The 25,047-nt window shown below is 37.5% G+C and overlaps 1 protein-coding gene across 5 annotated transcripts in view; it reads left to right on the forward strand.

The window, feature by feature from the left end:
• Positions 1 to 2,184: 2,184 nt before the first annotated feature.
• Positions 2,185 to 25,047, forward strand: part of BCLAF1 (BCL2 associated transcription factor 1) — a 30,514-nt gene continuing 7,651 nt past the window's right edge. Inside the window, exons 1-11 of one of the 5 annotated variants that reach the window (XR_010336609.1) lie at positions 2,185 to 2,317; positions 9,498 to 9,601; positions 12,309 to 12,422; positions 13,689 to 14,597; positions 15,999 to 16,664; positions 16,801 to 16,970; positions 19,243 to 19,348; positions 20,359 to 20,443; positions 22,842 to 23,017; positions 23,151 to 23,313; positions 24,118 to 24,207. Coding sequence is in view for 4 of the 5 variants with exons in the window: in XM_012474391.2 (XP_012329814.2) it covers positions 12,319 to 12,422; positions 13,689 to 14,597; positions 15,999 to 16,664; positions 16,801 to 16,970; positions 19,243 to 19,348; positions 20,359 to 20,443; positions 22,842 to 23,017; positions 24,118 to 24,298 (2,397 nt within the window). In the remaining variant the exon portion in view is untranslated. Of the gene's footprint in view, positions 2,318 to 9,497; positions 9,602 to 12,308; positions 12,423 to 13,688; positions 14,598 to 15,998; positions 16,665 to 16,800; positions 16,971 to 19,242; positions 19,349 to 20,358; positions 20,444 to 22,841; positions 23,018 to 23,150; positions 23,314 to 24,117; positions 24,299 to 25,047 lie in introns of those variants that run through there. The other 4 variants (XM_012474391.2, XM_012474392.2, XM_012474389.2 and 1 more) reach the window with 4 other exon arrangements.

Below are 25,047 nucleotides of genomic sequence, written 5' to 3' on the forward strand. Positions count from 1 at the left end.
AAAGAGTTTTATAATCATATTCACAATAACATCTCCATGACCTATAAATTAAAATTAGCTTGCCAGGCACGGTGGCTCACGCCTGTAATCCCAGCACTTTGGGAGGCTGAGGCGGGTGGATCACTTGAGGCCTGGACATTGAGACCCGGCTGGCCAACATGGTCAAACACTGTCTCTACTAAAAATACAAACATTAGCCCGGCATGCTGGCGGGAGCCTGTAATCCCAGCTATTCAGAAGGCTGAGGCAAGAGAATCGCTTGAACCTGGGAGGCAGAGGTTGCAGTGAGCCAGCATCGTGCCACTGCACTCCAGCCTGGGGGACAGAACAAGACTCTGTCTTAAAACAGAAATTAAAATCAGCTTACTAATTTATCTCAGCATTCTTTTTGTATCTTCTTAGCAAGTTTGGTCATTTGTTTACAACTTGTATTTCTTCTTGAGATAATGTTCTATTTTTCTGCAATGCCCATTTGTTAAATGTGCTCTTTTTCTTCTGCTCTTTTCAGCGTTTGTATTTTAATACATATTTTTGTTACAAAGAATGAATCTGTAATAGTGGAATTTCAGGTTTTGAAAATAAGAATGTGCATAAAACATCTAAATTCAAGAACCTCCTACTTTGGAGATAGGGGATCTAGTTCAACAGAAGTCTGGATAACTTCCATCCACTGAAGGCTTTGTTCCAAAGAATCTCCTCCCTTGTTACTACCTCAGGTTATGTAAATAAAATCATATTCAGTTATATTGTCTAAGATAGATGATGACTTCATTTTCAACACATGTGCAATAGAATTGCAAAGGGAGGTTCAAGATAATATCCTAGCCTGCAATTTGGTGTATTTTGAATAAATGAATAAGTGCTGTCAGCCCTGAGCGCCGCAACTCCCAATACATGCAGAATAGCAGAGGTGTATTGACCCCTTAATTTTTTTTTCCTTCATTAAATATAGTTCATTCACTCAACATTTACTGAACACCTGCAAATGCTTGGGACATCAGGACACAACAATGGCCAAAGATTCCTGTGTCCACAACCTGAGGTGGTAACAGAGTGAGGGACAGACTGTACAACAAAAAACTCAGGATTCATTCCGTGAAAATGATGTCGGTTTTCTAGCTGAGCTGGTAAATTGGGTTGTGAAGAAAGAATGCCCTAAGAACAGTGTGAAATTCACAACTAGGGCTCAATACTAGATTCCATCACTCACTGACACCCTGGTTGCTAATTACAAGTCTGAAATCCATCAAGGTAGTTAACATCCCTACACATCAAAGTAATAGCGGTTTTAGGCCTCAAGGAAGAAAGTGCAGCCCAGGGAAGCATTAATAGAAAACGTCCTAAGGCTGTTAAATTCTACTCAAAGCGAAGGTGGATTGCCTATCTATAATCTTATAATTCTGGCCAGCCAAGCTACGTTAGGCTGTGTTCCTCGGCGCCACAAATCGTCACAGGCTGAAAGCTCGACTGCTTCGTGCTCTTTATTTTTTATGCCTATGCCAACGTTGCCGATGTGGTAAAGCTGTCACCACGCCGCACGGAGGGCGGCGCCAGCAGCCTAAGCGGCTTCCGGCTGCTGCGGCGGGAGCTCCGATTTGATCAGACGCCACTCAGGAAAGGGATTTAGATCGTGGCCATTTTTCGACTAAGTGCGTCTGGCGCATTTAATAGCACAGCAAAAGCTACTTTCTAATCTCCAGTTAGGCGTCCAAGAGGGAGAAACGTGGCGCTTGCTGGCTGAGGGAGCAGCGGGTCTCCAATCACAGCCGCGTCCCGCCTCCTGGTCTTTTCCTCAGCGTGGGATTGTCTTTTTGTTTTTGCCCGGTCTGAGCTGGCCCCACAGAAAGAATGGATAGACGGGCTTACTGAGGTAAATAAAAAGTGGGGGCGGTGCTGAGGTCTAGGGGGGTCTCCTCAGAACGAAGCAGAGACGCCAGCGAATAGCGCCGTGTGACCAAGCTAACTCGGGGCCTAACAAAACACCCGCCCCACTCTACCACCTCTTGGGCTAAGGCTGTAGCTAAGGGCCAGAGGGCGAGGCCGCCACATCTTCGCGCGAGACCAGCCACGCGATTTCCCAGAAGGCCTCGGGAAACAACTTACTAGCAGCCAGGGAACCGGTCCCGGGCGGAACGGTGGGCGGGGCTTGCCCGCATATTTAGCGGCACCCGAGGCCACGCCCCAGATCGGAAGTGACGGAGGCGAGCTAGCGCGTCGAAGCTACCTCTATGGTTTTCCTCGCGTTCTTGAGTCGGGAAATGGCCGCTGTGTAGTTACAACGGAGATAAATCCCGGGAACCGCGATTCGGCGTGTCAGGTAGGCCTCCCGCTGCATTCAAGTTACTCAAAGGGCAGTGAAGAGCGAGGACAGGCCATATTTTTGACTCTTTTGTGTGTGGTGACGGGTTGGCGGCGAAAGGAGAACCAAGGAGACGTTGCGCCGTTATTTATGCGTTTTTTCGTCAGCTTCCCTCAGGTTTTCGAGGCACTACAGGCTGAGAAGGTAGAGGGGTGGGCTGAGGAGTGCTAATTGCGCGCGGGCGCGTGGTTGCGAACCTGGCTCGAGACCCGGAGCCCGCGCGGCCTCCCGTGCGCGTGCGCGTATCTTCCTCTTCCACCCTTCCCCCATTTCAGTCCAGACCCCTGCGCGCGCCCGACTGAACACTCCGCGCACGCGCGCTTCTTCCTTTCTTTCCCCGGCCTACGGCGCTGGCGGCGCAACTTGTGTCCGCCTCTCATTGGCTGGGACTGCCACCTTTCTTCCTGGCCTTTGGGCTTTGAGAAAAATAACTGCGACCAGGGGCAAAGTGCTTTGGGAGGTCCGCCCGTTTCCGCGTGGTCTTTAAAACTCCTCCCGGCTTGGGACTACCCATCAGTTGATGCCTCGTTTTTATGATTCTGCTCGGTTTTAGGGCTCTGGTCTGTCCCTCGGAGGGTTCTCCGGAGTTAATTTCTGTACCCCTGGCAACCGCTGTTCTGAAGCGAGCGCGCGTTGTTGACTTGTGGTGGGTGCCTAGTTACGGTTCCTTAGCGAGGGGATCGGGTCTTAGCTGGTGGTTCTGAGCGTGGCCCTGCCCCATCCGGCTGAAAGTGCGGTTCTTCATGAGTACGAGCGAAGCCGAGTCTTTAAAGCAAGTGATTCAGCCCATTAAATCGTGTCAGAAGTGTTGCAGCCACAATTGGTAGACAGCTGCTGTGAGAAGTGGGTGGGAGTGGCGAATTGGACTTTGCCTTCATTTTAAATTCGTGAGTTGGCCTGATTTGCTTTTAAGATTTACTTTTTCAGAATCAAGTCGAAGTGCCAGCAACTACTTTGCTACCTCAGGTTTTTTTTTAAAAGCATTTTAGAATTGGGAAAAATTAAGACAAATTGAAAGCTAGTATGGCTAACATTGACGAAAAAGATGAGCTGCTTCAGACTTTGTACACCGTTCCAACAGCGTCTTTTAAATTTTTTGGTATTACAAAGCAAGACAAAATTTCTTGTTCCTCGTGTGAATTTTCATTCCAGTTTGACTCTATTTGGAATGGTTAGAATACTCTTTAGGCAGTAAAGAACCTTTACGTAGGAGAAACTGCTACAAGGGTTTTGCATTTTTTATCATAACCAATTCAGGTTAGTTTCATGGGAGGGATTGTGTCTGAAGTAGCTCCTTGGCGGGAGTTTGAGGCTGCTCTGAGCTATGCTCGTCCCACTGCAATCCAGCAGGGGCAAGAGAGTGAGACCTTGTCACTTAAAAAAAAAAAAGCTCGTGTTAAACAACCCTGGAGCATCATCTTTTAGGGATTTCATACTTTAACCACTACATTGTGGTAAACACTGAAATATCTTCTTTAATTCAGGTAATTAAAATGGTGGCAAAGGAAATTGCTTAGCCAGAGCCCATTCTTTACTTTGAAGAACAATAGTATTAAAAGACTTGGTGACAGACTTGTAAAAAGTCCTACTCACTGGTAGGCTCATGTGTGGTTGAATTATTTATTTATTTATTGTTATTTTTGAGATGGAACATCACTGTGTCCCCCAGACAGGAGTGCAGTGGCCGGATTTTGGCTCACGGCAACCTCTGGGTCCAGGTCCGTGCCCGGGTCCAAGCGATTCTCCTGTCTCAGCCTCCCCAGTAGCAGGGACTACAGGCGCCCGCCACCGTGCCCGGCTAATTTTTGTATTAATGGAGTCTCGCTCTGTCGCCCAGGCTGGAGTGCAGTGGCCTGATCCCGGCTCACTGCAACCTCCGCCTCCTGTGTTCAAGCGATTCTCCTGCCTCAGTCTCCTGAGTTGCTGGGATTACAGGTCCCCACCACCGCACCTGTCTAACTGTTGTATTTTTAGTACGGATGAGGTTTCATTCACTATGTTTGCCAGGTTAGTGTCGAACTCCTGACCTCAGGTGATCTGCTGCCTGCCTCAGCCTCCCAAAGTCCTGGGATTACAGGCATGAGCCGTCACACCCGGCCAGCCTCATGTCTTTATCCAGTTGATACACCAACCAATGAGGAACACAGGATAAAATAAAGCAGGTTTTATTTTTAAAATTAAATACCTAAACAGAGCCTGTCTTTCATGAAATAATACATAATGACCAGCTAAAACACAAGTGATCAGAAACTAGCTAGAAAACAATTGATGGGCATGGTGGCTCACCCCTGTAATCCCAGCACTTTGGGAGGCTGAGGCTGGCGGATCAGCTGAGGTCAGGAGTTTCATATCAGCCTGGCCAACGTGGTGAAACCAAATGTCTAATAAAAATACAAAAATTAGCCAGGTGTGGTGGTGCACACCTGTAGTCCCAGGTACTCCAGAGGCTGAGACAGGAGAATCGCTTGAACCCAGGAGACGAAGGTTGCAGTGAGCCAAGATTGTGCCACTGCACTCCAGCCTGGGCAAGAGTGAGGCTCTGTCTCAAAAAAAAAAAAAAAAAATTGATTAAAGCAAAAAAACTGGGCTCAACAAAATACCCAAGACAAAGCCACCCAAAATGAATTATTTAAGATTACCATTGCAAGCGTACTTGATGCCAGTCTTCATTTTAGCAGAGTCAAGGAGTTTGGTCCTCAGATTGTTGTTAACAAAATAATGCTATTTCCGTCTTTTCAAATCCTAAAAATGTAGCCCATCATGACTATTCCAGTATACTAGAATCAAATCTGGCTCAGCCATTAACTAGCTGCCCAATACTGAACAAGTTACCTTAATCTGTCAGCTTCAATTTCTGCAGATGTTTAAAAAAAGGCTACTAATGGTACTTCCTTACAAGTTTAGGATTAAATGAACTAATAATGCATGTAAACAGCTTAATGTTTGGCCCATGGTACACAATCTAGCATTAGCCATCGTTATTGGTAAACCTTGTTTAGGCAGCTTTTCTGCAAGCTGTCCACTAAGTTTACTTAAAATGATTCTTGCATGTAAGTGTACCTTAATATTTTTGATACAGCGTTCATCAGCATCATTTAAAAGTCTTTCCAGACATGCTTAATAAAATGGGCTGGGCACAGTGGCTTATGCCTGTAATACCAACACTTTGGGAGGCCCAGGTGGGCGGATGACCCAGTCAGGAGTTTGAGACCAGCCTGGCCAACATGGCGAAGCCCCATCTCTGCTAAAAATATAAAAATTAGCCGGGCATGGTGGCAGGCGCCTGTAATCCCAGCTACTCAGGAGGCTAAGACAAGAGAATCGCTTGAACCCGGGAGGCAGAGGTTGCAGTGGGCAGAGATCTGCCACTGGACTCCAACCTGGGTGACGGAGCAAGACCCTGTCACACACACAAAAAAAGAAAAATTAGCAAGACATGGTGGTGAGCTCCTGTAGTCCCATCTACTTGGGTGACTGAGGTAGGAGAATTGCTTGAACCTGGGAGGCAGAGGTTGCGGTGAGCCAAGATCGTTTCATTGCACTCCAGCCTGGGCAACAAGAGCGAAACTCTGTCTCAAAAAAATAAATTCATATCCAACAAGTACTCAGAGATGTTTAGCTTAATTCTGTCATGTACTTATTTGTTAAATAACAAATCACTTTAAATTACACAGCTGAATTCACCTAGTGTTCAACTACTGATTTCCACCCCAAACTTTATGTAGAACTGATAAAACTCTCCATTTCTGAGTTCTATCATCACATAGTAAACCTAGTACAGCTTGCTGCCCGCAGAAGTTGTTTAATAAATTTAACTGGCTGGGTGTGGTGGCTCATGCCTGTAATCCCAGCGCTTTGGGAGTCCGAGGCAGGCAGATCACAAGGTCAGGAGTTCAAGACTAGCCTGACCAACATAGTGAAACCCCGACTCTACTAAAAATACAAAAATTAGCCAGGCGTGGTGGCAGGGACCTGTAATCCCAGCTACTCAGGAGGCTGAGGCAGGAGAATCGTTGAACCTGGGAGGCGGCGGTTGTAGTGAGCCGAGATTGTGCCACTCCACTTCAGTCTGGAGTTTGAGGGAAACTCCGTCTCAAAAAAAAAAAAAAAAAAAAAAAAAGATACTTGAAGCAATTTATTCCTTAAGTCTGTATACAAGTGGAATCTATTAGCAAATCATCTTGGTTGTAATAAAGATTAATTTGGCATTTTCAGTTCTATATTTGGGTGTTGGCCATATCAGGCACCTTCTAGGGTATTGAAGAGAGAGCACAGGAGTTGGAGTTAGGAGATTTCAGTCAACTTTTGGGTTAACCATTTACATTCCGACTTTGGGCATAAAAAACGGCAAACACATCTTTTGTTTTCTCCCCCAAAGTTGCCCTGTTCCCAGATGCTTGAACCTAAAACCTAGAATTTAGGGGCACTAGTGATTGATTTTTCCTCATTCTCTGTACTTCACACCTGTAACAATCCATTAACAAGGCATTTTGATACACCATATCTTGGATTTGCCTTTTTTCCATTGTTGTTTGTCTTTTATATTGCAACCATCTTAAAATGTAAGTCAGATGAATGACTTACCCAAGCAAGCCCTCTAAGGATTTCTCAACGGAGTAAAATCCTGACCCCTTTTGCTGATCTACTAGATGCTATTTGATCTGGTCCATTTCTTCTCCTCCTCCCGTTAGTTCAGACCCTCAGCTCTTGGTAACATTGCCTCAACCTTCTTACTGGTCTTTCTGTCCTGAATTTGCTAAGTTTGTGTTTTCTGCCTAGTATGCTCTTCCCTCTGTGGATCTTTGCAGTGTTCCTCTCTTAGACCCAAATGTTACCTCCTTAAAGAGGGCCTAGGACCCACCTAAATAGTCCCCTGCCCACCTCTGCATGTCAACTTGTACTTTTCCCCACTTCTCCGATGTGGTACTTACCACTATTTGATGTTTTCTTGTTTTCTGTCTTCCCCTCTCTGAAAGCTTCAAGAGAGTAGAGAACTTAATGTCTTACTTAAAATGTTGTATCCCCAACATTAGAATAGTAGTACCTGGTGTGTAAGGCACTTATTTCAAATTACTTGGAAAGTTTAGAGATCTCTGTATTTGAAAGATGGGATGAATATGTAGCTCGAGAGAGATTATCAGGATCAAATATGAGATTATTTAAAGTCGCCTAGTAGCGCAGTTATTGGCAAATGGTTGGTATTCAGATGTTTAGTTTACTATGATTTGTTGCTGATATCTATTCTCGATTTGGTTTTTGGAAGGCAGGGATCACTTATATAGATATATTTCCTATAGTAACTAGCATTGTGCTTTGTATATAAACTTTCAGTTTTAAAAAAATTAGCTGAACTAATCAGTCTTTGGTGCTGACTGATATATTTATTGTATGTTACGTTTTGTGTGTCATTTGAGTTCTTGGTGTGGATACCTGAATATAGATTGTGAACAGGAATGTATATCCACTGGTCTAACAGCCTATGTTCTCTCTTCCCTCAGTTTTTTATATCTAGTGTTTATTTTCTTTGAACTTCAAAATATCATGACTTGGAGTATCTGGCAGTTGAGTCTTGTGGATATATGTAGAAATTAAAATTAGCCTTTTGGAACTGTTTAGGGAAGCATTAGCTAAAATGAGCCTCGTACCATCTCTAGGAGTGAATCAGTAGTATTGACTTTCCAGGTCAGAATAAAGTTTTTATAACAGTACTCCAGTTTAGAAGATTGCCATTTTCTTTCTCTGTCCACTTGGGGTTTTGATATTTTAAAACCTAAACTTTTATGTCCTTGAGAAATCCTTACTTTTTTTTACCCAAACTTACTTGGCTTTTTGACTTTGCTACCTTTTTAGTATGTTTCCCTTAATAACTAGGTTTGGATTCCTCCTTCCTAGCCTGAACCTCAAATCTCTCCCCAGTTGTAGGGCCATAGATATTTTAGGAGACACTATTTTTTGTATTTATAGTACAGATGGGGCTTCCCCATGTTGGCCAGAATGGTCTTGATCTCTTAATCTCGTGATCTACCTGCCTGAGCCTCCCAAAGTGCTGGGATTACAGGCCTGAGCCACCGTGACTGGCCCTGGGAGACGCTATTCATGATTCACCAGTTTAATCTTACCATTTCTTCTTTGTATTTCTAATCTCATTTTATTTTTAAAATTGGATCTTGGTAAGAGTTACAGATTTCCATTTAAACTTGTTCATGAATTATTTGAGGGCTAGCATATATAAATCTTGTATTCCTTAGTTTCTGTTCCCCTGGTGGTTTTTTACTATCCTTTGCACACAATTGATGATCACTGAATATTCACAAAGCTCAGCTTTTCAGTATTGGTAACTTGAATATTTTATGCAAAGTTTATTTGGAGAGTAATGATAAATTATTTTAGGAAGAATATTGATTTTCAGTAGATAAGTTGTTTCATTCCTGACTTTTTATTTGAATGTACATGTATCAAGATGCTTTTAGGCACAGAATTTAAAGTTACTGTGATGGCTGTAATGTGGGTTTTAAAATCAGTTTCACATGAAACTAAATTGTATGATAGGAAGTACCGAATGCAAATAAGTAGTAGAGCATTAAACTCATATTTTAGATGTTATAAAGTAGAGCATTATCAAAATTAACTACAGATTGCTTGTGGCCCCCCCCACCCATGGAGTCTTGCTATATTGTCAAGACTACAGTACAGTGGCTGTTCACAGGTGTGATTACAGTGCTTTGCAGCCCCAAACTCCTGGGCTTAAGTGATCCTCCTGCCTCAGCTTCCCAAGTAACTGGGACTACATGATGTGCTACCTTGCCTGGCCACTAAGGTGGCATTGTTTATCTACCTTGGAATTTTCTGATGGAACGACAATATATCATACGTTTATTATAGCTTTGATAGCTAAAATTAAAATTCAAGTAGTTAAAAAGATGCTGTCAGTTTCATTATACGCTACTGCATTGTGATTTACAAAAATTTGAGTTTTAAGCTTTTATGATTAAAAGTTTTCTATTTCCTGAATTAATTTTTCCTTCCCTGAAATCATAAGTGTGTTTGTTAGAGTTTATTGCAGTGCCAATTATATGCATTGTAAATAATGGTTATTTAACATAAATCAAAATAATATATATATTTTTATCTTTGCTAGGAATTTGAATTTAGGGTTTAATTTCGAAGAGCATTCTCTTCAGGAAGAAATTTTACAGTATCTCAGACACTTCACTTGACTATTTCATCCTGCATAAATCCAAGGTAAGGAGCATTCATTTTTCTAGTTTTCACTTTTGACTTTCTTGAGGAAATGTCACTGCTGAACTGATGATTCAGATGGAGTGATTAAAAATGATGTGGTCCGAAGCTTTTTTGGTTTATTTTCGTGGCTTGTATGAAGTCAGTCAGATGTTGTTAGTTTTAGGAAAAAGATCCTTTTTCTCTCTCCTTCCAGATTGTGTACCTGCTTTTTCTGTTTCTATAAACACATCTACTAAAAGATTCAGGATGTACGAAGTATTTAAAACAAGGTAGAAAGACTCTGCTACTTAACCTGTCTTCCCTAATATAAACAAGAGGAGATTTCATAACTTGTTTCTCCCTACTATAGGGTTTAGGTAATTCAAATTGATTGCTGCTTATGTATTAATTGAATTAAGTGTATCAACTCATTAAGTCCTCTACAAGTCTGTGAAGTAGGTACTTTTTTTTTTTTTCCACTTTACAGTTGAACAGGATCAGAGAGCTTAAGGAATTTGAATTCATGTAGTTTAAATGCAGAGGCCATATTCTTCCTTTTTTTCTAAGTGTATTTTTGCAGTAGAGCAGAAGGTAGCAATTCCATTTCTTTTGGACTGCTAACTATTTGATAGGTATGCTTTCTTTCCGTTAGTTTTTGAAGTTTCAGGTGTAGCTGTTAAAGCAAAATGCAAACCTTTAAAAATAAGCTTGCTGCTTTAAAAAATATCCAGGTTCTGGGGAATGCATTCATTTGATAGTTATTTATTAAATACCTATTGTGCCATGCCACATGCCCAAATACATCCTGGTGAGAGGAAAAGCCTGCAGAATTCCTGAATCCCTTAACAGAAATTATCCAAATAGCCTCAAGAGCCAAGAACAGAGATTCTGGAGATAAAGCACAACACAGCATCTCTACGTCTTAGTAAACTTAAAGTGTTTCTTTTACCTACTGATTAATACAGTGGAAAAGAATGCTGCCTTATTGCTGGACTGGATCTCCAAAATCATTTGCAGCTCTGGTTCTATAGTGTGTCTGATTATCTCAGAGTGGAATAAAAGTCAATATCTTGAAGTAAATTCGATCCCAATGAATGTAAATTGCTTGTGTTCTTTAAAAAGTTTGGGAGGGACAGAATTTTGATCAGATGGCAATAGAATGTCACAGTTCCCAGTGGCCTCGATTCCTTACTTTACAGGCTATCAATGTGGTTTTTGCCAGTTTCGTTATGTTGTCAGAACTACAGTTGCTAAACCAAATTTGTGTTCTCCCAGGTATTAGATCTCCTTATATTGATGCTAAATTTACTTCATATGTGTTGTGGAATTCTTATTCTGCCGTTTTGAACCCTGAACCTATGTTTATTTCTGTCTTTATGTATTTCTTGCTCACTTGGGATTGAGAAGAAGAGTGAGAATAGACAAAGGTGGTAGTCTGTTAGAGGATAGTTACGTTTTGAAATGAGCATTTATGTCAAAACATGTTGAATTTGTTATTTATATTCTTTGATGAGGAACTATCCAAGTATTACCATTGCCTCTTCTGTAACGGAACTCATCTTAGTACCTCCAAATACGATTTTATTTTATACTGAACAAAGTCTAGGTAGGTAAAATAAATGCTTTCAAAAATATTTGGTTGTAGGAGATATTTAAGTATTATGGGAATTGCAAGCTGTTAGAAGTTTAGTAAGTTGATATTTATTGAAATGAACACTTTTTGAGTAATTGGAAGTCTGGAAATAGTTAATATGCAGCAAAAACAAGCTTGAGAGGCTAAGATACATTCTCATTAATCATTAAAAAGTTGAAAATATGACATTTGGGATGTATGTGCAGTGATTTGCTGTGTATTTTTTCAATTTTGTGAAGAATAGATCGTATAAATCAATTAGTTCTGACAGTTACTGATTTCTGTACCCATTGAGGTCAGTTATAGTATTGGATACCATGTAGTGTTTAGAAATTTTACTGGTGTCTAAGTTTTTTTTTCTTGTAGTTCTGATATATCTTTCTTGAAGTAATCCTTCCAATTCTTTATCTTTTATTCTTTTAAAATCTTCCTACCAGAAAACTTCAGGGTGACCTAGGCATTGTCACATAAGTCCACTTTTATTCTGGAGTCATGAGTACTGAGAGCAGAGCCATGGCTCCAGCTGTTCAGAAACTTAGTGTCCTGTATTATACTAGGATGTTATCTAGTACCACTTCAGACCGTATCGTATATATGGAATGGTCAGTTCAGTCCCATTTTCAAGGCCATAAAGCACTGTGATGACAGCCTGGTAGGTTTATTTTTTTTGTTAGTATTGTGTCACTTTATTTTCTTTATGTCATTTGCCTTATCTGTAATACCCTTATTATTTATCTTTCTTACAGAAGAGGTAGGCATTTGTATTGGGCGTGGAATAACACATAACATGCTGCAGTCTGATCTCATTGCTCTTTCTGGCTTCTGCAGAAAGCAGAAGTGCCTTTTTGGATTGAGGCACCTAAGTGGGGCAGTCCATAAAAATCTTCAATTGTATCTTAAATCTACAGTACCTGTCATGCAGGTGAAGACAGTTTTAGTCAGGAATAATAGACTTGTCTTCTGAATACTCATTTGAGAAGGATGGTGAATGATAACCTTTGAGAAACTTGTAAAAATCAAATTTTATCTGAAATAAATGTGAAATTTTAAAAATCATGTTGTAATTTTAACCTTTTTGCCCTTTCATTTCACTAGGAGAAAAGAAATGGGTCGCTCCAATTCTAGATCTCATTCTTCAAGGTCAAAGTCTAGATCACAGTCTAGTTCTCGATCAAGATCAAGATCTCACTCTAGAAAGAAGCGATACAGGTGATTTAATGTGCTTTAAATTTTTAAAATAATTATATCAGTGATATTTGTTGAATGCCTGTCGTAAACACAGTGCTAAACCCAAAAATGTGTTTTATTCTCAACCCTGTGAAGTGGGTCTATTGTTGTCCTTATCCTTAATCAATAAATTGAGAATGTCCAAGTAACAAGCTCTGATAAATGTCAGTGCTTGAGTTGAAATCCAGTTAGTCTGACTCTGGGTCTCAAATTTTTCTGTACTAATATATGTAGGTTTCTATGTATTTATCCACAATGTTAAGAGTTGAATTGGATAATGCAAGAATTATTTGACAGTAAACAATCTCTGCATATTGTTTTATAGTTTCTCATTTCTGACTTTGATTCTTTGAATTCTAACAAAAGAAATCTTTTTGTTAAAAAATTAAAACTTGGCTCACACCTGCAATCCCAGCACTTTGGGAGACCAAGGCAGGTGGATCACAAGGGCAAGAGATTGAGGCCAACATGGTGAAACCCTGTCTCTGCTGAAAATACAAAAATTAGCTAGGCGTGGTGGTGGGCACCTTAGTCCCAGCTACTCGGGAGGCTGAGGGAGGAGAATCACTTGAACCTGGGAGATGGAGGTCACAGTGAACTGAGCTCTCTCCACGGCACTCCAGCGTAGGTGACAGAGCAAAATTAACAACTCTGGTTATTTTTCTTGAAATAGTAATACATAGCATAAAAAACAGAAACCAGAAGTTGAAAATACAAGTGACCATAATCCCATTAAGAATTAATAGTAGTTGATGTTTTTTCTTCTTTTCCCCCCAGGCCTAACTTAACATTATGTATGTATTTAATTAATAGTATCTCACTGATACAGTTTTGTGTAATCTTTTCCCCCATTTAAGTATATCTTATGCCATGCCATTAAGTATTCTTTTACAATATCGGTTTAAGTGCTTGCCTAGATGTACTACGATTTGCTAATATGTCCTAATGTGTGATGTGTATATATATGTGTGTATATAAATATACACACATATACATACACACAGAAAAACACGTGCGTGTGTGTGTGTTTTGTGCCTTCATTTCTAAGGTCTTTAATGTATTCTCAGTATTTACCTTAGTAGTGAGGCTTTTTGATTGGAAACCATAAACCTTTGTACAGATGAAGTTTTTAAAAAAGTCTAATTTTACCTTTACAATTTATTTAAATGTTATATTCAACCAGCGTATTTAGAATGGTAGGATGGAATACTTTTATTTTTCTTGCATTGATATTTATTTCATTTTTAGTTCTAGGTCTCGTTCCAGAACATATTCAAGGTCTCGTAGTAGAGATCGTATGTATTCTAGAGATTATCGTCGCGATTACAGAAATAATAGAGGAATGAGACGACCTTATGGGTACAGAGGAAGGGGTAGAGGGTATTATCAAGGAGGAGGAGGTAGATACCATCGAGGCGGTTATAGACCTGTCTGGAATAGAAGGCACTCTAGGAGTCCTAGACGAGGTCGTTCACGTTCCAGGAGTCCAAAAAGAAGATCCGTTTCTTCTCAAAGATCCAGAAGCAGATCTCGCCGGTCATATAGATCTTCTAGGTCTCCAAGATCATCCTCTTCTCGTTCTTCGTCCCCATATAGCAAATCTCCTGTTTCTAAAAGACGAGGGTCTCAGGAAAAACAAACCAAAAAAGCTGAAGGGGAACCCCAAGAAGAGAGTCCGTTGAAAAGTAAATCACAGGAGGAACCAAAAGATACGTTTGAACATGACCCATCTGAGTCTATTGATGAATTTAATAAGTCAGCCACATCCGGTGATATTTGGCCTGGCCTTTCAGCTTATGATAATAGTCCTAGATCACCCCATAGTCCTTCACCTATTGCTACACCACCTAGTCAGAGTTCATCTTGCTCTGATGCTCCCATGCTCAGTACAGTTCACTCTGCAAAAAATACTCCTTCTCAGCATTCACATTCCATTCAGCATAGTCCTGAAAGGTCTGGGTCTGGTTCTGTTGGAAATGGATCTAGTCGATATAGTCCTTCTCAGAATAGTCCAATTCATCACATCCCTTCACGAAGAAGTCCTTCAAAGACAATCGCACCACAGAATGCTCCAAGAGATGAGTCTAGGGGTCGTTCCTCATTTTATCCTGATGGTGGAGATCAGGAAACTGCAAAGACTGGGAAGTTCTTAAAAAGGTAAAAACTAAAGTAGAATCTACTAGATTATAATATCGTTTTTGTTCTTTGAATTCTAATTGGAATTGTAAGATACAAAATGGTTGATACGTGTTTAATTAGTGATTTTTACTCTTGTCTTCCTTCATTTTAAGATGATTCCAATTTGTTTTTACTCTTTTCTGGTGAATTTTGAAAGCTAAGTGTTTTAATAAAAATTAATTTATCCAGCTACTCAGGAGGCTGAGGCGGGAGGATCTTTTGAGCCCAGGAGTTCGAGGCTGTGGTGAGCTATGATTGCACCTACTGCACTCCAGCCTGGGTGACAGAGCAAGACCCTGTCTCTTTAAAAAAGATCAACAACACTAATTTCTATTCCTCCTTAATTTTACCAGTTTCGGTCAGTCCAGACTTAAAAGTACAGATGAGGAGAAGTTGAGTAGCTTAGAGCATAACTAATGATATATGTTGTTAAAAACTGTAAACCTTTTAGAAATTAATTTTGTTAGAGCATTGAATACTTATTTTTTTCTTTTCATTATTAGAATGTGACCTATGTACATAATGCAGTTATATTGCATGTTCTTATGTGGCATAGTCTGGCTGTCAGTATTTAATGATTTCTGCCTGACTGTACAAAAGATAATCATGTTTCTCACTAATGACATTTGAAATATACTTTGTTTAAATTTTGATTTCAAGTGTTGCTGAAAGTTTCTAACAATGAAAATTGGTTGCTTCATGTATTGTGATTTGACTTAAAAGTGAGGACATAGAGGAAACATGCTGTTTATGGGATAGCACTGCACAACCTAGAATTTATGATTAAACTGATCGTTAGTTTCTACGTAATAGTGCCAGAAGCCATTATTTTCTAGAGCAAGTATATATGAACTGTTTTGTGATTTTCATAAAGAGTACTAAATTACTGCAACGGTATTTAAATTCTTTGTGTGAACTCTTTATATTAATGAATAAGTGAAATAGTTTATATTAATAGATAAGTGAAATATTCTGAAATTTGGGTGATAATTATCAGAATTCTAACGTAATGTGTATTATCAGTGGTTCTTAGCTTCAAAATTAATTTTTAATTAAATTTAAATTAATTAAATTTAGGCTATCTCTAGAAGTTCATGTTAGTGCAGAATTGTGGATTGTGACTAAATAGGACAGGTTTTTGAAGTTGGCTTTACTTTTTAAACTTAAGAAGTCAAATAGTAAATTTATTTTAAAAGTCAGTACTTAAGTTCTATATGGATGCTTTCAATGATTTTTAAAAGTGGAATCTGAAAAATCACTTTCAATAGGGTTATTTTCTCTCTTGCTGGTCCTGAGGGATTGGGCAACACATTTAAATGTGGAAGCGATCTACAATGAATGCAATCCAGAGTTACTATCCTCTTCTTTGCTTATTCACAGGTTCACAGATGAAGAGTCTAGAGTATTCCTGCTTGATAGGGGTAATACCAGGGATAAAGAGGCTTCAAAAGAGAAAGGATCAGAGAAAGGGAGGGCAGAGGGAGAATGGGAAGATCAGGAAGCTCTAGATTACTTCAGTGATAAAGAGTCTGGAAAACAAAAGTTTAATGATTCAGAAGGGGATGACACAGAGGAGACAGAGGATTATAGACAGTTCAGGAAGTCAGTCCTCGCAGATCAGGGTAAAAGTTTTGCTACTGCATCTCACCGGAATACTGAGGAGGAAGGACTCAAGTACAAGTCCAAAGTTTCACTGAAAGGCAATAGAGAAAGTGATGGATTTAGAGAAGAAAAAAATTATAAACTTAAAGAGACTGGATATGTAGTGGAAAGGCCTAGCACTACAAAAGATAAGCACAAAGAAGAAGACAAAAATTCTGAAAGAATAACCGTAAAGAAAGAAACTCAGTCACCTGAGCAGGTAAAGTCTGAAAAGCTCAAAGACCTCTTTGATTACAGTCCCCCTCTACACAAGAATCTGGATGCTCGAGAAAAGTCTACCTTCAGAGAGGAAAGCCCACTTAGGATCAAAATGATAGCGAGTGATTCTCATCGTCCTGAAGTCAAACTCAAAATGGCACCTGTTCCTCTTGATGATTCTAACAGGTAATTCCATATTGATGCCCCACAAATACTCTGTGGGTAGTTAATATTCCAGTTATTATCTTATTTTCTGAACATACCATTTTTATATTTAAACCAATGGCATATTTTGTGTGTGTGTGTTATCAATATGTTCCAGACCTGCTTCCTTGACCAAAGACAGGCTGCTTGCTAGTACACTTGTCCATTCTGTCAAGAAGGAGCAAGAATTCCGAACCATCTTTGACCACATTAAGTTGCCACAGGCCAGCAAAAGCACTTCAGAGTCATTTATTCAACACATTGTGTCCTTGGTTCATCATGTTAAAGGTACGCTTAGTATGTTTAGTATTGTGAATTAAATTTCTCTTGCATGCAGTTTAACAAATGAATAATTAATTATACTTAATAATTTGTGTACCCCAGGGCTAGCAGATATACATCAATACTGTTAAAACTTGGAAAAGTAGTTTCATAGAAGAGTCCCTAGTCTTGCTGTCAGTGAAACTCATGAAGATAGTTAATAAAAACTGATTGAAATGCTGGAGAAATTATACTCTAAAAATCTGTATCATGATAGAACGTGATGTAGATTTGTTGAATGCTAAAAGTGTTTAATATGTCATTGTAGTATATTTGAAGTGCAAAAGGCTTACAGATAATCTTTCATTGCATGCCTATGACGTGATAATAAATCTTGGCATAGATTTATAACAGTATTGTTATTGAATATTAGTATTTCAACTTTAAAAAAAATCAAACTGTGGAAAAACACTTTTTTTGTGCTTAATTTTTTATAAATAAAAATCTTAAAATGATAAAATTTATCAGGATTTTTAAAGGAAAAAAGTTCAAGAAATTTAGGAGTATATTATATAAATACTGATTACGTGAATAGTGACTAATTAGGATCATGATGACATTTCTTTAGGTCCTAAAGATAAGGTTGTTTATTTCTACTAAAGTAATGGTGTTTTTATTTTTACCAGTATGTAATTACAATTTCAAAGTTACTAATAATTTTCAGAGGTTTTTAGGTATGTCTTTTGGGCAATTAGATTAAGTTCTGCTTTTGTGTTTAAAAAGCAGCTTACTATGAGACAGGTTCTTTTCCAGGAATCTCAAAGGCTCTTGACTTTAAAAATTACTCCCCTATCTGCTTTTAAAAAATTTGTCTTTTGACATGAGAACAGCTCATTGTAATAGATGAAACATGCCTCTAGCAGTTCTTTATGCGGCTGATATAGCAGAACAGTGAATATGAAATGAATTTCTTTTTGGCTGTAATTATTTAAACATGATGAGACAGTTTTGCTATTTGGCTCTAAGTAGGTTTGTGAACCAGTTGATGATCGTATTACTGGTACATAAAATGTGAACCATTAACTTTTCAAAAAATTTTTTTTTACCTTTTTTGAACTACCTCCACATTTTACAGTTGCTGAATTTTGAGATCAGGTTTTGATAAATTTTTTCCTTTTTCCTTTTTTTTTTTTAAAGAACTGTAGTTATGTTTCATAATTGGTATTGTGCAACCGATCTGAACAGCTCTTACTTTATATAGAGCTGAAAATGCCCAGTGATGTTTTCTTTTTCATTGTAACTAGGTCCTGGAATATGTTTTGAAATGGCAAAATCCATGTTTCAAAGTAAAATAGCTGTTGAAAGATACAGGCAAAGTTGAATCTTCTGTCTTCCTGGCAAAAATGGCATAAAAACTGAGTTGCTAGCTCAAATTCCGGGGTTTCATGGAATTATGATTGAGGCTCTACCCTTGTAGTTGCCGTTTCAAGTTTTAATGATTGGTTATGAGACATGTGCTGGATATTGGGCGGTAAGTTGACACAGATGTATGTTGACCTGTTAAGCAGATAGCTTGCTTCATATTGTGACATTTCATAGCTCATGACTTTATGCGTCTTTCTATTTTACATTACAACATATCTTGAACTGGTTTTAAAAATAGTATTGATATTACTAGTTTGAAAATTGTTTAAAGAGAGACAAAACAGCAATATCAAATGTGCTGTCGAGTTTGCCAACATGCCAGATTTTTGGAGTAATTATTGAATGTTAATTGATTTTAAGATATTTTTCCAATTTGAATGATAGTATTCAGTTTTTTTGTAAATCCATTTTTGTTGATATGGCAGCATAGTCACTGATCAAATTTGTTTACTCAAACTAGCTTTTTAGTTAACTCCATATTTTCCTGTTAATTTTTGTTTTCTCCAAATGATTACTTGAAGTAACATCATTGGTTCATATTGGGAAGGTATTAGAACATTCATATATGTTCCTTTTTGTTCTGAGGAAGTACTATACTAATGAAGTGGAATTAGGGACTCTTGATTTAATCTGTTAATTGCTGTTGGATTAGATGTATTGACAGGGACCTGTGAGTAACTTTGGAAGCACTTTGCTGTTGAGGTACAAGAAATTAAAAGAGAAAGGGTAGGAATTCCTTGTAACACTTGATTCTCTTTTGCTAGGTTTCTTGAGTATTTTTATTTTCTTTTCACCTACTACATCCCCTTCTGTCACAAACAAATCTCGTAAGGTAAAGTTAACTAATTGTACAGTATTTCTCCTAAATCAACAGAGCAATACTTCAAATCAGCTGCAATGACCCTAAACGAGCGGTTCACTTCGTATCAGAAAGCCACTGAAGAACATAGTACTCGTCAAAAGAGCCCTGAGATACACAGGTATGTACCCTGCTGAATTGGCATATAAAAATGTTGTTTTGATAGGAAGACACTGTTAAAACAAGATTATATTGGAAGTTTGCTATTTGTCATTGATACAAATATAAACTTTGATTGTATTCCTCATTTATACTTTGAATAAATATATTTCTAAGTCTTGAAAATTTTACAGTTCTCATTTTCTGCTTAGTTGAAACTGGTTGTTAGAACTTGAAATATTAACTCTGCAGTATGGAAGTAAATAGTTATCAGTGTGTTTGGTTTTTGGAAGGGGTGGAGGCCTAGAGAGTAACCTAGAGTAACCTTTGAATTTCTAGTAAGTTTGTGAAATAAAAAAAGTTTGGTGAGAGGTAGAACTGTTTTTCATGAAAAAAGCATGAGCATTGAAGTCAGATAGTTGTATTGAAATCTTCGCTGTATCTCTTCATTGCATTGTGATAAACAGGTTACTTAATCCCTGGATATCAATTTTTTCATATGCAAAATATGGATAATCATGCCCATTTTGCAGGGTGGCGGTGACAGTTAGTGATACTGGCTATGAAGTATCTAACTTGGTACTTTGTACACAGTTGGTATGGTTTTGGTGATGACTGCTAAAGAAGCACTGGATAGTTGCGATCGATAACTGACTTAAAAAGGAAAGATGCAGAATAAAACCAAAGGTGCATTGAATATGTAAAAATACTGAAGACAGGAGCAAATCCTATTCATATGTGTTTGTTGATGCTTAACATGATACCTAATCAACATATTTTTTCTATTTTTGATGGCTAAAATAAGTTTGATGTTTTAAAGGCCAGACTTTAATTCTATATAGAAATAATCTGGTTGGAGCATTTTAATTCATTCTTAATTGTGTATTAGGAATTAGATCAATAGTCTTGCTGTGTTAAATTAATTGATTGGGAGAGACATAGCTGTCTTTTACTAAAATGGATAATCATGTGGATGTTTCTGAACCGAAAAGTTAATAATATGACTAAAGATACACTTTATTTTACATTAAGGAGAATTGACATCTCGCCAAGTACCCTGAGGAAGCATACCCGTTTAGCAGGGGAAGAGAGAGTTTTTAAAGAAGAAAATCAAAAGGTATGTTTTTGAATGTAATTTTTTTCATGTTAAGTTCAGCTTAGTTAATGATATTTACCAAATACAATTTCTCAAGGCAGAAGTGTTGTACTTTTAATTCATAACTGCATCGTGATAGTGTACATACTGTTCTTTCCTGGAAGAAATTAAGCTGATGCTATACTAAATATCTTAAATTTAAATGAGGGGTGTTTTTTTCAAAATGCTAATGAAAGGAAAAAAAAATAACAGTCCTAAGAAAAGTGTAAAGAATCAGTTGGTAGACAAAGGGAAATTATAAAATCAAATATACAAATTAGAATTTTGAGATGAGCTTGATGAGCCAGAGTAAATATTTCTTGATTTGTGTGTCTAAATATCTCTAGGTTCTTCACAGATAACAAGTAATCCCCATGCTACTGGGCATATTTGATGTGGATTAAGAAATAAACATTCTAAGAACTGATTTACAAATGAATGTTTGGAACAAAGACTGTTGTCACTCTTGGAATATTTGGGGATTGGGAGTTGGGGGAATATATTTTAAACATGAGAAAGGAGCCTGTGAAAGACATGGAGGGGTTTTGCTGAGAATGGTTGAGGGGACTCCAATATACTCCTGACAATTCAAAATGACCTTTGCCACGTAGACTAGTCTGTATCTGGCCATAAAATGTCTAGTAGTAGAAATGTGGGGAAAGGTAGAAAGGGAGCAACTGTTTTGAAGAGATTAGGGGACTTGGAAGTACTATTTGGTTCCAATTCTGCCTGTCACTAAGTACTATCTACATGATATTTGGAAAATAACCTCTTGAACCTTGCTTTTCTAATTAGAAAAATGAGAATGCATCTGTTTTGCAGAGTTGTTGAATAATTGGGTTATTTTGAAAACATAGGCACATTTGTTACTAGAAGCTGTCATGTACAGTGGTAGTATACAAGTTGTCTAATAGGGCATGCTATTAAATTACTAGATGTGGAATCTAGAGCTTACAAAGGTGTTTTTCTGTTTTTTTTTTTTTTTTTTTTTCCTCATGGGGCATGTTGATCTTGAAAGAACAGATTCTGAGAAGTGCATACTTTTTTTGGTTTTTAACTTAATACCTTGAGATCAAAGTTGTTAATTTAGCTTTCCCATGAGATCAAAGTTGTTAATTTAGTTTTCCCAACAATTTAGTCTATCCTCGAGCTCTGACAGTGAGTATCTTCTCCTCGTTACTTAGACCAGATTTTGATCCAGAGGAGAAAAAGTAGAGATAACTGATGAATGGACAAGAGGATATGACATTGGTTTTTACCCTTCATCTTCCTGTCTGATTGAATAACATGTTAATATGTAATTATGTATATATAATTTGTAATTTACAAAGTCGTTCCACTTACATTATTTTGTTACTTGTGGACTTGGTAATACTTAGGTGAATAGGAAGTTTTTTTTGCTCTTGATTAGATTTTTTTCTTTGTGACTCTGGGAACAAATAGGTGAGTAGTTGATATCATTTGTAGATACATACTTTCAGTTTTATGAATGCTTATGAATATTATAGCCAGACTTCCCAGAGTAAATACTACTTAATGTTGAATACTAGCAAGGATGTCCACATTGCTTAGCATCTTACTGATGTATAATTTCTCTTCATTCCTAGATGCCTCTTTCCATCTTCCTAAATTATATAGTATTTGAAAAAGCAATGGAACAAGAAGGAGGTGAATTGTGACGCAGTTAAACTAATGTCCGTTGCAATACCTGAATTGAGAAAGGGCAGTATATGGCCCAAGATACTGAGTACAGGATTGCGAATATCTTTCTGGCTTTGTTTCTACCCTTGTTAAATTTCAGTTGGTTTCATTAATCATATTCCACGTGCATGTTACGGAAATTATAGAATTCTTTTTAAGTGTTTTTTTTTAATTGGGTTGATCAGATTATTTGGGAAGAGCTTGATCATAATGAGGCTTAAGTAATGAGAACCATTATGTTAGGATCTCTTTAACTTTTTAGGTAGAAGGCTACATCACAACTACAGATTATAACCTGTCATTGTTCAGCTATTGAAAATAGCATTTGGAAGGATGAGGGATAATAATGAGGGTGTGCTGAGTGGAAAAAATATTTGTATCATTTACTGTACAAAAATTTATTATAGATTGTTTTGGATAAAAACCTGTAAAATTCTCAATATAATTAGCTTTTAATAATTTCCCCAGTCCCACTGCACTTTGTGTACACAAATGTTAGTAAAAATAATCAAGTAAATTTTTAAACAAAAACTATATGATGGTATCTTATATGATCCATTCTTTCCTAATACTAAAATGCCAATTTAGAAACTGGCATAAAACTTAACTCTATAATATGTGTATATATATTATTTCTTTTTATCCCCTGAAATCTGTATTTTACATCTGTCTTTTATAGGGAGATAAAAAATTAAGGTGTGACTCTGCTGATCTTCGGCATGACATTGATCGCCGTAGAAAAGAAAGAAGTAAAGAACGGGGAGATTCCAAGGGCTCCAGAGAATCCAGTGGATCAAGAAAGCAGGAAAAAACGCCAAAAGATTACAAAGAATACAAATCTTACAAAGATGACAGGTAATTGTTCAAACTGACTAAGATAGGTTTTAGCTTCTAATTAGCCTTTAATAATTGTCAGCTTAATTGCTTTCAATTTTGACTGTGTAATCGAATGTTTAAATTTAAACAATTAAAATTATTTGTTTTACAGCAAAAATGTATTTGTCTTTTACACGGCTTATGGTGGATGAGGACAAAAACTTTGGAATAGCAAGCTAACACTGAAAAAAAAAATGACAAATTAATGTGTCCTATTATCCAGGCTACATCAGGAGGTTGGACTTCAATGCAGTGCATTTCTAGAAACAGTTTGTGTAAGAACTTTGGTTCGTTATGCTTGATTCCGCACTTTTTCAACTCATAACACCCAGAGTACAAGAATTTTTAAACTGATATCTAGTGGTTTAACATGGGCAAGATGGGGGGAGGAAGGACTAGAAATAGCAATGTGTATTAGTCTTTCAAAATAGTATTTCCATGGAAACTGTTAGCAGTGGTAAGAGTTAACCACAGGTATGACCTTTTCGGATGTTGCATTAAATCTTGTAAATTTGATCATTATAGAGTCAAGTAAATAGGAACACCAAGTATTATAGATAATCTTTTTCCTTGCTATTCATTAGGTAAATGGTGGATTTTGTGTTTAAATTTATGACTGTTATTTGTAATGTCATATGCTTGTAATTTGCTATAATGGTACTATAGCCCAAACCATACCAACTATTTTCACCCAGGGTGTACAAACTGCAGTCATTTTGAAACTTGGCCTTAAGAACATTCTTACTTTTTCCTACTCTTCTCTTCCTTTCGTTAAAGTAATAAAAGATGCAAGTTCATTTAAAAATATTAAAGAACTGAACCTTATTCTTGACCTTTACAGACTACTATTTTCTAACTGGCAGGCCCTAGCATGATTTCATTATTGATGTAAAACACATACTGAAGGAGAATGGAAACAGACTGTGTCAAAGTTTAACACCCAGTTATTTTACTTACATAATAATTTCATTAGGGGATAGTGTTTTTGACTTGAAAAATATCTCTTCTATTGTAAGATTCAACAGGGTTTTTATCTTTTTAAAAGTAGCACATTTTTTGTTGTTTTCTTTATTTTGCAGTAAACATAAAAGTAGAGAGCAAGATCATTCTCGATCTTCATCCTCTTCAGCATCCCCTTCTTCACCCAGTTCTCGAGAAGAAAAGGAAAGTAAGAAGGAAAGAGAAGAAGAATTTAAAACTCATCATGAAATGAAAGAATACTCAGGCTTTGCAGGAGTTAGCCGACCACGAGGAACCTTTGTAAGTGAATAAATTATCTTTGATTGTTTAGTAGTTTATCTTAGAGTACTGTACATAAGGAAGGTCATATACATGATTTAGAGATTATCTGTTATGTGTGTCATTATTTCTAAAGTCAGAGGTAGTATTGAAACATAAAGTGGTATTTGAAGTGCTGTCTTCATTGAGAAATGCCATTTTGAGATCTAGAAGCATCTGTATAAACTAGGTACTTTTCTTGACTTCGAGATCAATAACTGTACCTAGTATTTAAAGACCCAAGAATCAAGGAAAGTTAATGATTGATATAACATTTCTTTAATCACTTAGTTTTTGAAAAGATACTTTAAAACTTTAATAAAACCCCCCTGTATGTTCATCTCTGTATTAGAGTTATATTCATTTTGCCTGCTTCTTCAAATCTTTGCTTATATGGGTATAAATCATGTAAATATTCTACATAGCGTATATATTATCCCCATGTTTCTGTAAGTCGTTACAATTATTAATATAATGACTTTATGATAGCGCATCTTCTTACCTCTTTAATTTCTAGTTCACACTCCTACCTTGAGCAAGTATCTAGTTGGCTATTAGTAGAGTTCATTAATTAGATAATTTGGGAAGGAGAAGAGCTTTGCTTATATGATGATAGGTATGACTGAATACTTGGGGCTTCTATGATAATTCAAAGAAATTAGACAGCTTTCGGCTAGGAAAAAGGAAAACCAACCTGCTTATTTAAAAATATTAGTTCAGGCCATGAAAGT

The sequence above is a fragment of the Aotus nancymaae genome, unplaced genomic scaffold (genome assembly GCF_030222135.1).
Source record: "Aotus nancymaae isolate 86718 unplaced genomic scaffold, 86718_ANA_hifiasm-v0.15.2.pri h1tg000040l, whole genome shotgun sequence".
NCBI classification, from domain to species: domain Eukaryota; kingdom Metazoa; phylum Chordata; class Mammalia; order Primates; family Aotidae; genus Aotus; species Aotus nancymaae.